Source organism: Chinchilla lanigera, unplaced genomic scaffold (assembly GCF_000276665.1).
Source record: "Chinchilla lanigera isolate Chin_1 unplaced genomic scaffold, ChiLan1.0 scaffold00025, whole genome shotgun sequence".
In the NCBI taxonomy this organism is placed as follows: Eukaryota; Metazoa; Chordata; class Mammalia; order Rodentia; family Chinchillidae; genus Chinchilla; species Chinchilla lanigera.
The window spans coordinates 21371679-21384475 of record NW_004955426.1 but is presented as its reverse complement, the minus strand read 5'-3'; the positions used below and the strand labels follow the sequence as shown (position 1 = coordinate 21384475).

General features: G+C 42.5%; 1 protein-coding gene across 1 annotated transcript in view; it reads right to left on the bottom strand.

The window, feature by feature from the left end:
• Positions 1-12491, bottom strand: part of Slc1a3 (solute carrier family 1 (glial high affinity glutamate transporter), member 3) — a 78765-nt gene extending 66274 nt beyond the window's left edge. Inside the window, exons 1-2 of the mRNA XM_005386210.2 lie at positions 12336-12491; positions 10265-10536 (exon numbers count right to left, since the gene is read on the bottom strand). Of these exons, the coding sequence (XP_005386267.1) occupies positions 10265-10445 (181 nt within the window). The 5' untranslated portion in view covers positions 10446-10536; positions 12336-12491. The remainder of the gene's footprint in view (positions 1-10264; positions 10537-12335) is intronic.
• Between the last annotated feature and the right edge of the window lie 306 nt (positions 12492-12797).

The window sequence follows — 12797 nt, the reverse complement described above, 5'->3', positions numbered from 1 at the left end:
GAAAGGGCCTTGCAATGGTACAGTGTCATGCACTGGAAAGCAAACAGGGTATATCTAACTCCACGTGTTCTGATCCTTTAGCAGAGGGCAAACAAGACTTAATATAGGGCTGGGGATTTAGCTCAGAGGCACTGCGCCTGCCTGGCAAGCACAAGGTCGTGAGTTCAATTTCTAGTACCGGAAGAAAAACAAAAACAAACAAACAAAAAGACTTAATATAATTTCAGAGTTGGGAGCAGATAATAGTCTATACTTATTTTAATGATGAGAAAATAAGCGGCCTAGAAGTTTGTCTTAAATCATAAAATACATTAGCTAATGGCAAAGCGGGGCCTGTAACCGGGACCTTGAGACTCTCAGTGCACCTTAGCCGCATTCCAGAAATTTGCAGATAGGACGTGGAAAGTGAGTGGGCGGGAGTGGGCACACACTGGTGCAGAGTGCAGTGGGAAAGTGCTTCAGAAACTGGAACACCGCAAAAATGGAAGGTATTATTATTGTAAGTACTTGTTCTAAACATCCTTACTTATTTGATCACCTACTGGCAAGAGAAATTAGAAACTGCCAGCTCAGTTTCAACTTTTTCTCAACATCTCAAGTTTCCTCAATATCTGAATTAACAGGAAGAGATACAGAGCAAAATAAAATCCAGAGATAATCTTAGCACAACATCAAGCCTTCTACCCCCTGCTTCAAATTAACCCTGACCAACTCTGTTGGAAACCAGCCACACTTCTCTCAAGGTTCCAGCTCCTCTCCTGTCACCAGCCCCTGCTCTAAGGAGCAGGAAACACAAAAATGCTGGGGCAATGGAAGAACCGGGGAGGGGGTGAGTCCTCCAATGGGTCCCGAGTGGCAGGAACAAAAGAGGAATCCAAGTACACTAGAACATTTTTAAAAAACATTTTCTCAGCACCTCCTAGTTTTCCTGAGAGAGGCTTCTCCCGCCAGGTGCTCCCTCCTATTGGATAGTCTGTGTTGTGATAACAGCTGCCTGGGGATTGCTTTCTCATTCTGCTCAAGAGGCCAGTGAGGTACGGGTCAATACTGTCAGTATTGCTCACTTTGAGGCTTTCATTTCTGCCTCTTAAGGCCCTTGACAACTATTAAATCTCTTTGTACAACTCTCTTGGCTCTCTTCTGTAGCCAAGGATATACGAGCCACTTCTCCTAAATCTAAACCTGGTAAATATCTTCCAGCCCTCAATGTTTCCAATCCCTGGCTTTTGTAGTTGTCTGGCAGATAAGCTTTGCCAAATTAGTGCTCATTACGGATCACTGCCATTGTGAAGATATAAACAAAAGGCAATGGGTTTGCATTCTCTATGGACATTTTACCTGTCAAGCACTTAAGGAAAGCAATTAAAGTTACATAGTTTGTCCATGGCAGAATGGGGATACAGATCTTGGCAGAGAGTTTTTACAAAAGTATTCTATCTTTACACGTGAAGAAATAGAGGCTCAGCTCCAGAACTCAAACATAGTCTTGTCTGCCTCTAGAACCCAGAGCTAGGGTCTCCACAGTACCTTACTAGATACAGCCACACAGTGGGAAGCAGCTCCCTTAAATGCTTTTTGAGAGGATGGGGAAGTAGCCAGGTTCTAGGTATGCATTATATACCTATCGGGCCCTTGTCATCCCCATTGTCCTACTTATTTTTCTCATTGCTGGAACAAAATATGCAACATCCAAAGTTAAAGGGGGGAAAGGTTTATTTAGCTCACAATTTATAGAGGTTCCAGTCAATAATTGGCTCTCCCAAGGCAGAGTGACACAGCAGAGAGGCATTGCAGAGGAAAAACAGCTCTTGGCAGGTAGAAGACAGCAAAGCAACAAGGGATGACCACAGCTCTCCCTAGCCCTTATATCTTACCTAGGCTACTTAGGGCGGTTAGTCCTCACACCCTTAATCCTAGTATTGCACCATGCATCAATTCCAGTGTCACATATTCCAGATCGAGCCACCTCTGAAAAAGCCTACCTATGACCACAGGAGGGTTTGAGGGGGACCTAAACACAAGCTGTAATATTCCACCCCTGCCCCCTGCAAAAGACTCAGACATATCCCTTTATGCAAAAGACATTTAATCCATCTCTAAGTGTTGCCAAAGTCCTAACAGTTTCAGCATTGCTGAAAAGTCCATGTCCAAAGTCTCCTCTGAGATTTAAGGCAAACTCTTAGCTGCAAGCCCCTGTACAAATGAGAAGAAAGTAAACACTGCCAACACTCAATGGCACGAGATAGGCATTTTCATTCCAAAAGTTACAGATGGGGGAGGGGATAGCAAAGCAAGATCAAAATCCAGTAGGCAAACATTAAATCCCATAGCTCTACTTCCAGTATCCCTGGCAAGTTGTAAACTCCAAAGGGCTTGGGTGCCTCCACCCCTATGGCACTGCTGGTGGTTGTAGCTCCCACAGCTTCTCTCTGGGGTCTGCACTGCTCCCTTCTTGCAGTTTTTCTCAGAAAATCCACGTTCCTGGCTTCTCCAAACTTCTGGAGTCTCCACCTCACCTTTCAGTTCATGCTCACAGCTTCACACACTGCCCTCTCAGGGCCCCATTGCCTGGCCTCCCAGGTCTTCTGAAATCTGGGTGGAAGCCTTCTTGATCCCACAGATTTTGTAATCTGAATGCACCTAAGACCAGCATCACATGGATGTTGCCAAGGTCTGCTCCCAGCTGGAGCAGTAGCCAGGCTTCCTTCTTTCTTGTTAAGGGTCAAATGTGTATGAACCAAACCCTGAGGAAAAACTTCCCTAAGCTGACATCATTCTGGAACATGGTGCCCTGGGGCTTTCTTCTCAAAGCAAGTCTTTCACACTTGCAATTTTGAGCCTGCAAAGAGTGAGGTCCTGTTGGTTCTTGTACTGCCCTCAGGCCATTTTTTCTGTTTTTTTTTTTTTTTTTTTTTTTTTTTTTCTGAAATACTTGGCTATTTCTTTCTAGTCTTTTCAGTGACCAGTTTTTCCTCTGTCCCACCTTTGCTGGCTGCAACTTTACTGGAACTTCCCTTCTGGCCAACTTCAAAATGATTTAAATAATTTTGTTGGGTTCTTTGCTCTTAATTCTCAATATAAATCTGGCTAAAAGCCTCTAACAGTAGCCATTCCACAGCCTCAACATTAGACTGCCTTGAAATTTCTTCTGCCAGATTAGTTTGTAGGGGGCAATGAATCTTAGCATATTATTTTGGATAAAATAGTTTTGGTAAAAGCCTACGAGGTGCCTTGGGAAGCCTCCTGGGACAGTGTAAGAGCTAATTCCCCAGATCAACACTGTCTAGGAATGTCTCCCCAAGATAAGGGGGCGCCTAGGCCTAGTTAACCCTCCATGACCCTGCCTGGGCAGTTCCATCGCCTGGCCCTAGGTAAACATTGTAACCATAAAGTAAATGTACGGTTATGTAAAGGGGGACATATAAAACAGAGTACAAAAAGTATATATCATTGTGGTTGGGCTCATGACCGGAGCCTGGCCCAGTTACATGGCACAAGGAAAACAACATGTGGCCAGGGCTATAACATTCCTTTCTGTTACCATGGAAACCAAAAATGTACATAACCTGGGAACAAAGACAGGTCCACGCCCACTTCCCCGGACTTGCAAGTCGGGATGAGAGGTGACCGGTCTAAATTAAAAACTTTGTCTGTTCTCTTTGGTCTCTTGCGGAATATAGCCCAAATTTTTGCCGTAACAAGTTTGTACCCCTCTCAGTCTCAGGCAAAGTCTCTGGGCAAGAGCAAATGCAGACAAACTTTCTGTCAAGGCACAATATACACCATCTGGAGTCCAACAACCAACGTAGTCTTTCTTCCTAGCAGAAATCTTTTGAGTCTGGTCTTCACTGGCAGAATTTCTATTGGCTTTCTGGTCTCCTGAGCTCTGATTAGAATCTCCCATCAGTACAGCCTCATGTGTTCCAGCTCTACTTTTTCAGCCAGCATTTCCAAACCTTTTCTAACTCTTCCCCTTTCCACAGGCCAGCTCCAAGGTTCCTATACCATATGGTCAGGTAGAGTCATAGCAAAGACCCCACTTCTCTCATACCAAATTCTGTCTTAATTACTTTTCTTGTTACTGAGACAAAATACCCAACATCCAAAGTTAAAGGAGGAAAGGTTTAGCTCACAGTTTATGGAGGTTTCAGTCCATAGTTGCCTGGCTCTAAGGTAGGGTGGCATGGCAGACAGGCATCTCAGAGAACAAACAGTGCATGGTAGGCAGAAGGTAGAAAAGCAACAAGGAATGAACACAGCTTTTCCTATCCCTTATGCTTTATCCAGGCTACCTAGGGCAGGTAGAACTCAAACCCCTAATCCTAGAGCCCCTGATACTAGCATTGCATTGTGAATCAATTCCATTGTCATCCACTCTAGATTCAGCCACCTCTGAAAAAGCCTCACCTATGACTGCATGAAGGTTTGCGGGAGACATCTTAACATAAACCATAACACCCACCTTGACTTTTTTTGTGTACTTCTGCTTCCTGAAAGAAGTTCTTACTTCCTCTCCCTGTGTCTTTACTCTCTAGCAAATTCTCAGTTTCCTCCTCCCCAGGCCTCTGCCCCAGAAGCTTCAAATAAGCTGTAGCACAGTCAGCTGTGATACTTCCAGGGGAGGGCTTGCCTCAGTTCCCCAAAGGGCGTCTCTTTTCTCATTTTCCAGAATTGTTGAAGAAACCACTAATCTGAATCTGGAAACTGGTCTCCCGGTTTTTTGGATTCTTGTGTGGAGATGCCCTTCTGTCTGGGGCCTTACAAGGTGGAGTTGATATGAGCATGGGTTCCAGATTTTGCCTGCTCCACTAACTTAAACAAGTAGCTGGTGCAGTCCCATAACCAGCTGGGTCAGCTCAGCAGCTGACAGTGAACCACACCAGTTAACTTGCTTGGCCAAACTTCCCCAACACAGCCAGATAATGTCCTAGGTACAGAATGCAACATGGCATTTTTGAAAGATGAATGCTTTCCGCCATAAAAGGCAGAGAAGCTAGGGCAATAGAATACCTAATTTACTAATCATCATTTAATATCCAAAGACAGTACCATTCTTGTTCAGTCTGGAGATAGTGAGGGTGTTTCCCTTGCTGTACATGTATTGTGTTGGCATCTTGCCTGTCAAACTCATCAGGTCCCTAACAGAGATCATTGCCTGTGTGTACCTCAGCCCTCCAGGTCCTGAATCTTCCTCCTGCGGTCTACCTTCAAAGGGGCACCATTAGCCATGTGGTCACACAATCCAGAAATCAAGTCATCCGCCTGTAATCCGCCCTCTCTCATTCAATCACCAACTCTCACGAGTGACTGTCTAACAACCTCCCAATTGAAATCTCCTTCCCACCTCTCCTGGGGAGGATCAGTGCAGACTGTTAACGAACTGCTCTAATATAGGAGGACAGGCCTCCCTGGGAGCAGGGACTGGCACCCAGAGCAGTGTGGTAAGAGCAGTAGGCTGGAATGGTGGATTCGGAATCCCACTCAATATACACCGACAGGAGAGTGAGGGTCAGAGTTCAGTTTCCTCATCTGTAAAATGAGAGAAACAAGAATGCCTCCTTCTCTGGGCTGTTAGAATGTTTAAAGAAAGTTAAAACACAACAATAGTCAGAACACAGAGTGACTGTCATATTATTGAGAGCGTGTTTGTTATTTTATTATAGTTGTAATGACAAATGAGGACACTGAGGCTAAAAAAAGGTTAAATGTCTTCTCTAGAAACATATGAACTATTAACAGACCTAGCATATGAATCCAGGTCTATCCTTCACCAAAGGCCATACTCTCTCTCTCTCTCTCTCTCCCCCTCCTCTCTCTTTTAATATCGCACATGTAGGGATCCCAATGCAGGTGTTTATAAGAAAATGGAACCTCTAAAATATTACCAGAGAAAGATGCCACGTATCATGCAAAACAGTACGCATAGTAGGATCCTCCTCCCTCCTTTATTTGGAGACAGTGTTTTGCTATATAGTTTAGGCTGGCCTTGAACTCAGTATGTAACCCAGGGCTGGCCTTGAACTTGAGGCAATCCTCCTGCTTCAGCCTCCTGAGTGTTGGATTGCAGGTATGCACCACCATGCTCATCCAACCTCAGTTTTTAAATGTGTAGAGCTCACTTCCAGCTTTGCTGTTGCCATCACTGAGCGTTGTGTATACTCTCACCTTACTCTTACCCATCTTCCCCTCTAAACTAACTACATAGTCCAGGGCTAGATACACAGGATTTAATAGTTTTTAAATTGGTGAGCAGCATTGGATTTTTGAAAAATAAATAATCTGAGCTGGGCATAGTGGTGTAATCCAAACACTCTGGGGACTGAGGAAGGAGGATGGCCGTGAGTCATAGGTAAACCTGGGCTATATAAGGAGTTCAAGACCAACCCAAACTACATATGGAGACCTTGTCTCAAAAACAAAAAGCAATTTAACTTACTCATTTATTAGAGAATAGCTAATAGATGACATATTAATGAGCTAAAAAGTATCAAAACATTCAAACTACCCCAAAAACTTATTCAGAGGAAAGTAATATTCATTCTACCCCTTCCCACAGATACCTAGTTCCTATCCCAAGGCATCTATGATGACCAGTTAATTCAGATATTTTTATAGAATTGCACTGAAATGAATTTTAGTGCAATTTAAATTTACTCCAGGAGTATTATTATTTTGTGAAAATGCAATCAGTTTGTTTTCTTTCTTAAGAAATACCAATTTCTCTCAAACTCACATAAAGGGAAACTCAAATGTAAACTTTTTGAGTATGCACAAATGGCAAGACCAACAGCAGAGAAAGATACCCAAAAACCCCATTAGGTAAAACCACCATCTGATTCTATGCAGTTCTATTTAGATTCCCACCCCTTCCGTTGGTCTTGTGATCCATTTCTTCATAATCCTCTGCCTGAGATTTGATTCTTTTTATTGTGCAATTCACGGAAAAGAGTTGGTATTCTGTGATTTGTAGAAGACAAATGATTTTCCCTTTCTTTCAGCCAGATGTTTGAGGTCACTCTAACACAACTCACCACAGTTTGAGACAAGAAAGTGCTTTCTGGAGGAAGAATAACAGTCTTGTAGTGTGTTTTTTGTCAGACAGATGTCTGCCACAGCCCTGGAAGACACATTATCCTAGTACTTTCCTGACAAAACCTCTTAAAAGGACTGGAAACTTAGCATGCTGTCTGTCAGGATGCTAACCTGCTCTACTTACATGAGCTTTTGTCATAGCACTGCACATTATAAGACTTCAACCTTGCTGAGAAATGACACAGGATGTAAAATCAGGCTGTTCAAGTGGTTCTATGGTTATAGAGGATTTGATATTGAAATATTTACAATTCTCTGCTTTATTCTGAATATATGGGTTCAGATATATCTATTCCTCCATGATATTTTTCTAGCTTCCATTTCCAATACATTCATTTTATTTTAAAAAGACAGAACAGACTGAACAACAAAGATTACCCCAACTACCCAGGTTTTCTCAGTGTTTTTCACTAAAAAATTTGGAGTCTAAGCATTTGAAAATTAAGTAATAATTAGAGTTCTTACGATGTATTTTGGGAAAGTAACTATTTTCTTCTTCCTTGTTAGTATCTTTCCTGTTTTTTATTATTACACTGAAGTGAATAAAAGAGTTGGTGTCCAGACATATTCCTTCGCTTTTATTTTATTTAAGGCTGATGTAGACATGGAACCTAGTGCCTAGATAAATGGAGCCTTTGTTTCCACTGGGTCTTCAATGGATGACATACCAACAGATAACAGAATGGTTCTTCCTTCTCTCCTAAATCTGTTTGTTACTAAATTATCTATTTGTTATTCCAAGTCATTGGTGTAGACTTAGCGGTCTCTCTGACTGTCAATGAGCTCTTTTTTATGTGTTCTTTGTTAGTGCCTTCTTCTTGTTGCTCCTAACTCCTCAGTTTCCACTGGTAAGGCCAACCATGAGGGCATCCTGCCAACTTATCTACCCCAGCTCAGCCAACTCTTATTTGCAATTCTCACAAATTGGAGGAAAGGCCTCCCTGGGCTAGGAAGTGATCTTAGAGCTCCTAGGGAAAATAGACCTCAACTCCTTGTGTTTTCTTCCTATTTTTTAGAGATACTATTACTTTGTATTTAGGAACTTCCTTCTCCTTCCATGGTCAGGTTTTATTATTTTCCCTTCCTCTGTTCTTTAGCAGAAGTATTTCTCTTTTAAAGATTGAATTTTTCTGGGGTTTAGAATACACTTTTAATAGGTGTTATGGATAAAGAATTAATGGCGATTTGTCAAATGAATGAGAAAGGTAAGTTTTTGCTGAGTTTAATTGGGGAAATCAAATAATAAAATGACCATGATATATGACTGCATCTAGCTCTGCTTGCTAACTGCTCTCCACCCACACATGGAAGTGTTTCTCTTCCTGGCATTTCTCATATGATGTCAACTAGTCAGCAGTTGGCACTAGACTAGTTTGACTTCCCATTTTAATACTTAATAGCCTCATGACTTTGGGTGAGTTGATTGATCTCTCCATGACCAGTTTCATCTGTAAAGTGAGAAAGATCACAGAAATCATACCTACCCACTCACTCCATAGATTCGTTTGAGGATTAAGTGAGCTAATACATACAAAAAAACCTAGAACACAGCTGGAACAGCACTACATAAATGTTAGCTCTGAGTATTGACAACGCCTGTGATTCAGAACAAAAAATGAGATCAAGATAATGCATTTTTGCCTTGAGTCCCAGGTCAATGAACTGTACTGAAATACCTCTTCCAGGAATACACTCAAGGTTGGGAATCTACACAAGGAAAGTCATTACATCTCTGAGTGAGTCAGGATATGTTCTCTTTGAGCTTCTTTACAATTAATTGAATATTCATTAATCAACAGTCACAAAAAGGAGCCAAAGATGTTGAAATGGGATATATCTAAAGTCTTGTGACAGACTATATTCTCCTGCTATATTTCAATTTGTGTGCAATGTATGAATCATATTTTCTTGGAAAAAGTTATAATTATATTTAGATGCTACAGAATTTTCTTAATTTTTACTAAGTCATTACCTCTTTATAGTTGGAGATCTTGGCTAATTCCAAGGCAGATATTAAAACTGTATGTGAATGCTTTTTTGGTAGCCAATTAGCGTAAAATTAAGACAGAACTTTTTTTATAACCTGGTATTGGTTTGTATATTTGACAACTTAAGGATTTCTATATTAATTTGGTAAAAAATTCCAAGTAAGTATTTTTTCAGCTATATTATAAGATCAATGGTACCCATAAATAATAAACTAAAACTCCAATAGCAATAAACAAAACAATGTTTTATTAGGACAAAGTGCTGTCAACCATGCTAAATTAAGAAGGAATTGAAATCTTTCAAGAAAGATATAGCTGGTGCCAGCGCACTGGTGCACACCTATAATCCCAAGACTTGGGAGGCTGAGGCAGGAGGATCACCACTAGCTCAAAGCCAACCTGGGCTACATAATGAGTGCAAGGCCAGTTTGAACTACAATTTACCTTTCTTTCCCAGCCACTGGGTGAGAGCATGCAAATACATAAAAGATTCTAGTGTTTAAACACTGATGCTCAGTTTCAAGTCAGCACCAACTAGACTATAATTATGGTTAAGGAACTATATCACATTTTGAGGCATTAACTGTATAAATTAGTTTTAAGTGAAAGTGACATTGTATAATGATAAGATGTTGGCCAAATCTAGGATGTTTGCTTGCTTCTGGTGTTACTTAACTGCTCATCCCTAATGATTAAAATGCTCCTTTATTCCTACACGAGATGGAAAGTGTTTGATTTTTTTTCCCCCCTCACCACACAATCAAGTGATTTGAATGATGCCTAGTGAGGCTTCTTTCAGATTTTCATGTGTTTACCCTATATTGCTCCGAACACATCAACAATTTTTCTGGAAAAAGTGTTCAAATTCAGGAGAGCTTGGGCTATAGTTTTTTTTTTTTTGTCTTTTTGAGACAGCGTCTTGCTATGCAGTTCAGGGGGACCTTGAGCTCACTTTGTAGCCCAGGCTGGCCTTGAACTTGCAACAATCCTCCTGCCTTAGCCTCCTGAGTGCTGGGATCACAGGCGTGCACCACTACACCCAGCTTCATTTTGAATATCTACAATCAATCCATCTGATAATGTTCCCAGGAAGCCAGATGCTCCAGAGAAACTAGATACAGGGGTTTTGTTTGTTTGTTTGCCTCTGTCTTTGTTTTGTTTTGGTTTTTTGTCACGTGACTTACCCACAATGACAGCGGTGACAGTAAGCAGCACAAAAGCGTTCCGAAACAGGTAACTTTTAACATCCTCCTTTGTGATGTTCTGCACTTTCTTCTTAGCCAAAAGTGTGCGTTTGCGAACTCCTTGCTGGAATCTTTCCATCCTGCCGCCCATCCTGGGCTCTTCCCCATTGCTTTTGGTCATGTTTACTTTTCTGAGAGTGTCTCTTCTTTGCACTTCCGAGTCTTGGAACTACCCCAGAAAGTCAAATCTCCTCTTTGGTGTTAGAACCCAACTAGACCGGGAAAGAAAGAAACAAGAGTTACAGATTCCAGGGATGAGAAATCAGTGCTGCCCCACTGTATGGCAGACTGTGGGCAAAATGCATAATCTTCCGTCAAGGACTGGAGAGCCACAGTATGGGGCTTCCAGGCTAGAATGCACATATCGTACAGGACCATGTGTGAGAAACGGGTATAAACTCAAGGAGAAACTGTGTTCTGTTTCTCAAAGGCTGTCCTTTTCCCTCCAATGAGGCTAAAGAGAGGGTTCTTCAGAGCCACATGTGGGGAGCATCCTCCATCCCCCCCTCAGAATTTTGCCAAGAGCCTTGCATAATGAACACAATAAACGTCCAATTAGCTGAACACATAGGCAGTACCCAATAATTAATTGATAACTCATGTTTATATGTGGTTGAAGACATAACCAGGTCAATAAAAAGGACTAAGATACCTGTATTCAGCAGGTGAGTGTGTTACATGCAGTAAAGTAACTGGCTGTTTTCTTCATTAAGGGGAAAAAAAGAGTTGGGCCAAGTGGTGCATACTTCTAACCCTAATTACTGGAGAGGCAGTGACAGGAGGATTCCAAGTTCAAAGCCAGCCTGGACTACATGGTGAGACCTTGTCTTAAAAGAGGAGGTTGAGAAAAGGTAAGGGTGTAAGTCAGGCAGGTCAGTGACTAGGTGCCCCCGGGCTATGGAAATCTCTGAGAGGAAAGAAAAAAATGAGAATATCAACTAGTGAATATCGCTCTGAAAAGAACACAAGTGCCCAGGGGATATGAGTCATACACTTGCCTACTTTACAGGGTACCACTTGAAATTTTTTTCCATAAAATAAACCAAGGGCTGCAGGCATATCTAACAAATTATCTGAAATCATAATTCATTTTCATGTTATTATAAACACAAGGACAAAGTAGCATTTGTCTTTGTGGCAAACACATCGGTGTCTTCTGAGGAAACTATCACTGACTCCTAAGTATTTTAAAATTTGGGATTTCTACGTGAAACGATTAGAAGAATCCAGTTTTCAATCCAAGCATTACAGTGGGTGGTTTCTGATTTCTTTAAAGCACTCTAAGGTTATTCAAACACAGTTATTAAGAAAACCTTTCCTTGCTGGAAATCAGAGGATCTGGAAAACCAAGGGATTCCTCCCGCGGCTTTAGGAGAGCCCGGGTCTATAATCTTTGCCGCGATCAAGCGCAGGGAAGCTCGGCGGTGCCTGCGGACTTGCGCGTCTGGCCGGGCGAGGGCCCGCGTGCGCGTCTTGTGGAGGTAACTGGAAACCCAGGATTCCTCGCAAGCCTTTGGCAAATCCAAGGGTGGAAAAAAAGATTTGTCCTAACAGTTTGACTTTTAAACAAATTGCGGATTGCGGTCGCGGATCTAAAAACCTACTACTTGTTGAAGACTTTACACCAGATTAAAAGTTTAGAGAGAGAAGTGAAGACCAGCAGAGGGGAAGGGTCCGGCTTTTTTTTTTTTTTTTTTTTTAAACTAAATGCGCTGGATTCTTTTTACCGGTCAGTCACTTTAAAGCAGACCGGCCCAGTTTTCATTCCCTCTTCTAGATCGCCAACCACAACCTACCCCTAATCCTCAGTGACTCAAACCCAAATTGGGAGTGGATCCGGCTTAGACACCACACGCTCGCTCCCTACGTTCAGTTCCTGGCGTGGACTTCATCCCCCAACATGGCCAAGCCAGCGCCTGCGCTCGCTGCCCCACTGCGGGAGCGCAAAATAGACCGGCAGGGAAGTGGGAAGAGAAAGTAAACCCAGCCGGAATACGGTGCTTATCCTTACCTTTTCTGATTTTCCAACCGGTGGAAGGCCGCCCAGGCAGTGACAAGGTGAGGTCCGGGCAGGTACGACGGAGTGGCAGGACGCAGCGAGCAGCAGGCTGGCCCGACCTCTGCATGTGCTCGGAAACTGCAACTTACTATCAGGGCCACTTAAGAAAAGGGGAGGAGCCTGGGCGCGGGAAAGGGGGAGTGGGGAAACGAAAACAGAACAGGGAAGGCGGGCAGAGCCCCGAGGTTTCTGGAATATTGATTAATTTTTGGCTCACCCAAAGCAGCCTTGCTGGCTTAGACCACTTTCAAGCTTTGTCAGCTCCCTTTTTATTAGGAATGCAAATCGGGACCAGGAAGATTGGAAAATAAAGCGCGCACACACTCGGGAAAGCTGGAAGTCTTGATTAGAACATTTTCAAAGACTTTTCTAAGGCTAAGTTTAATTACTTCCCATTATTGCAGGTTTCCTCCC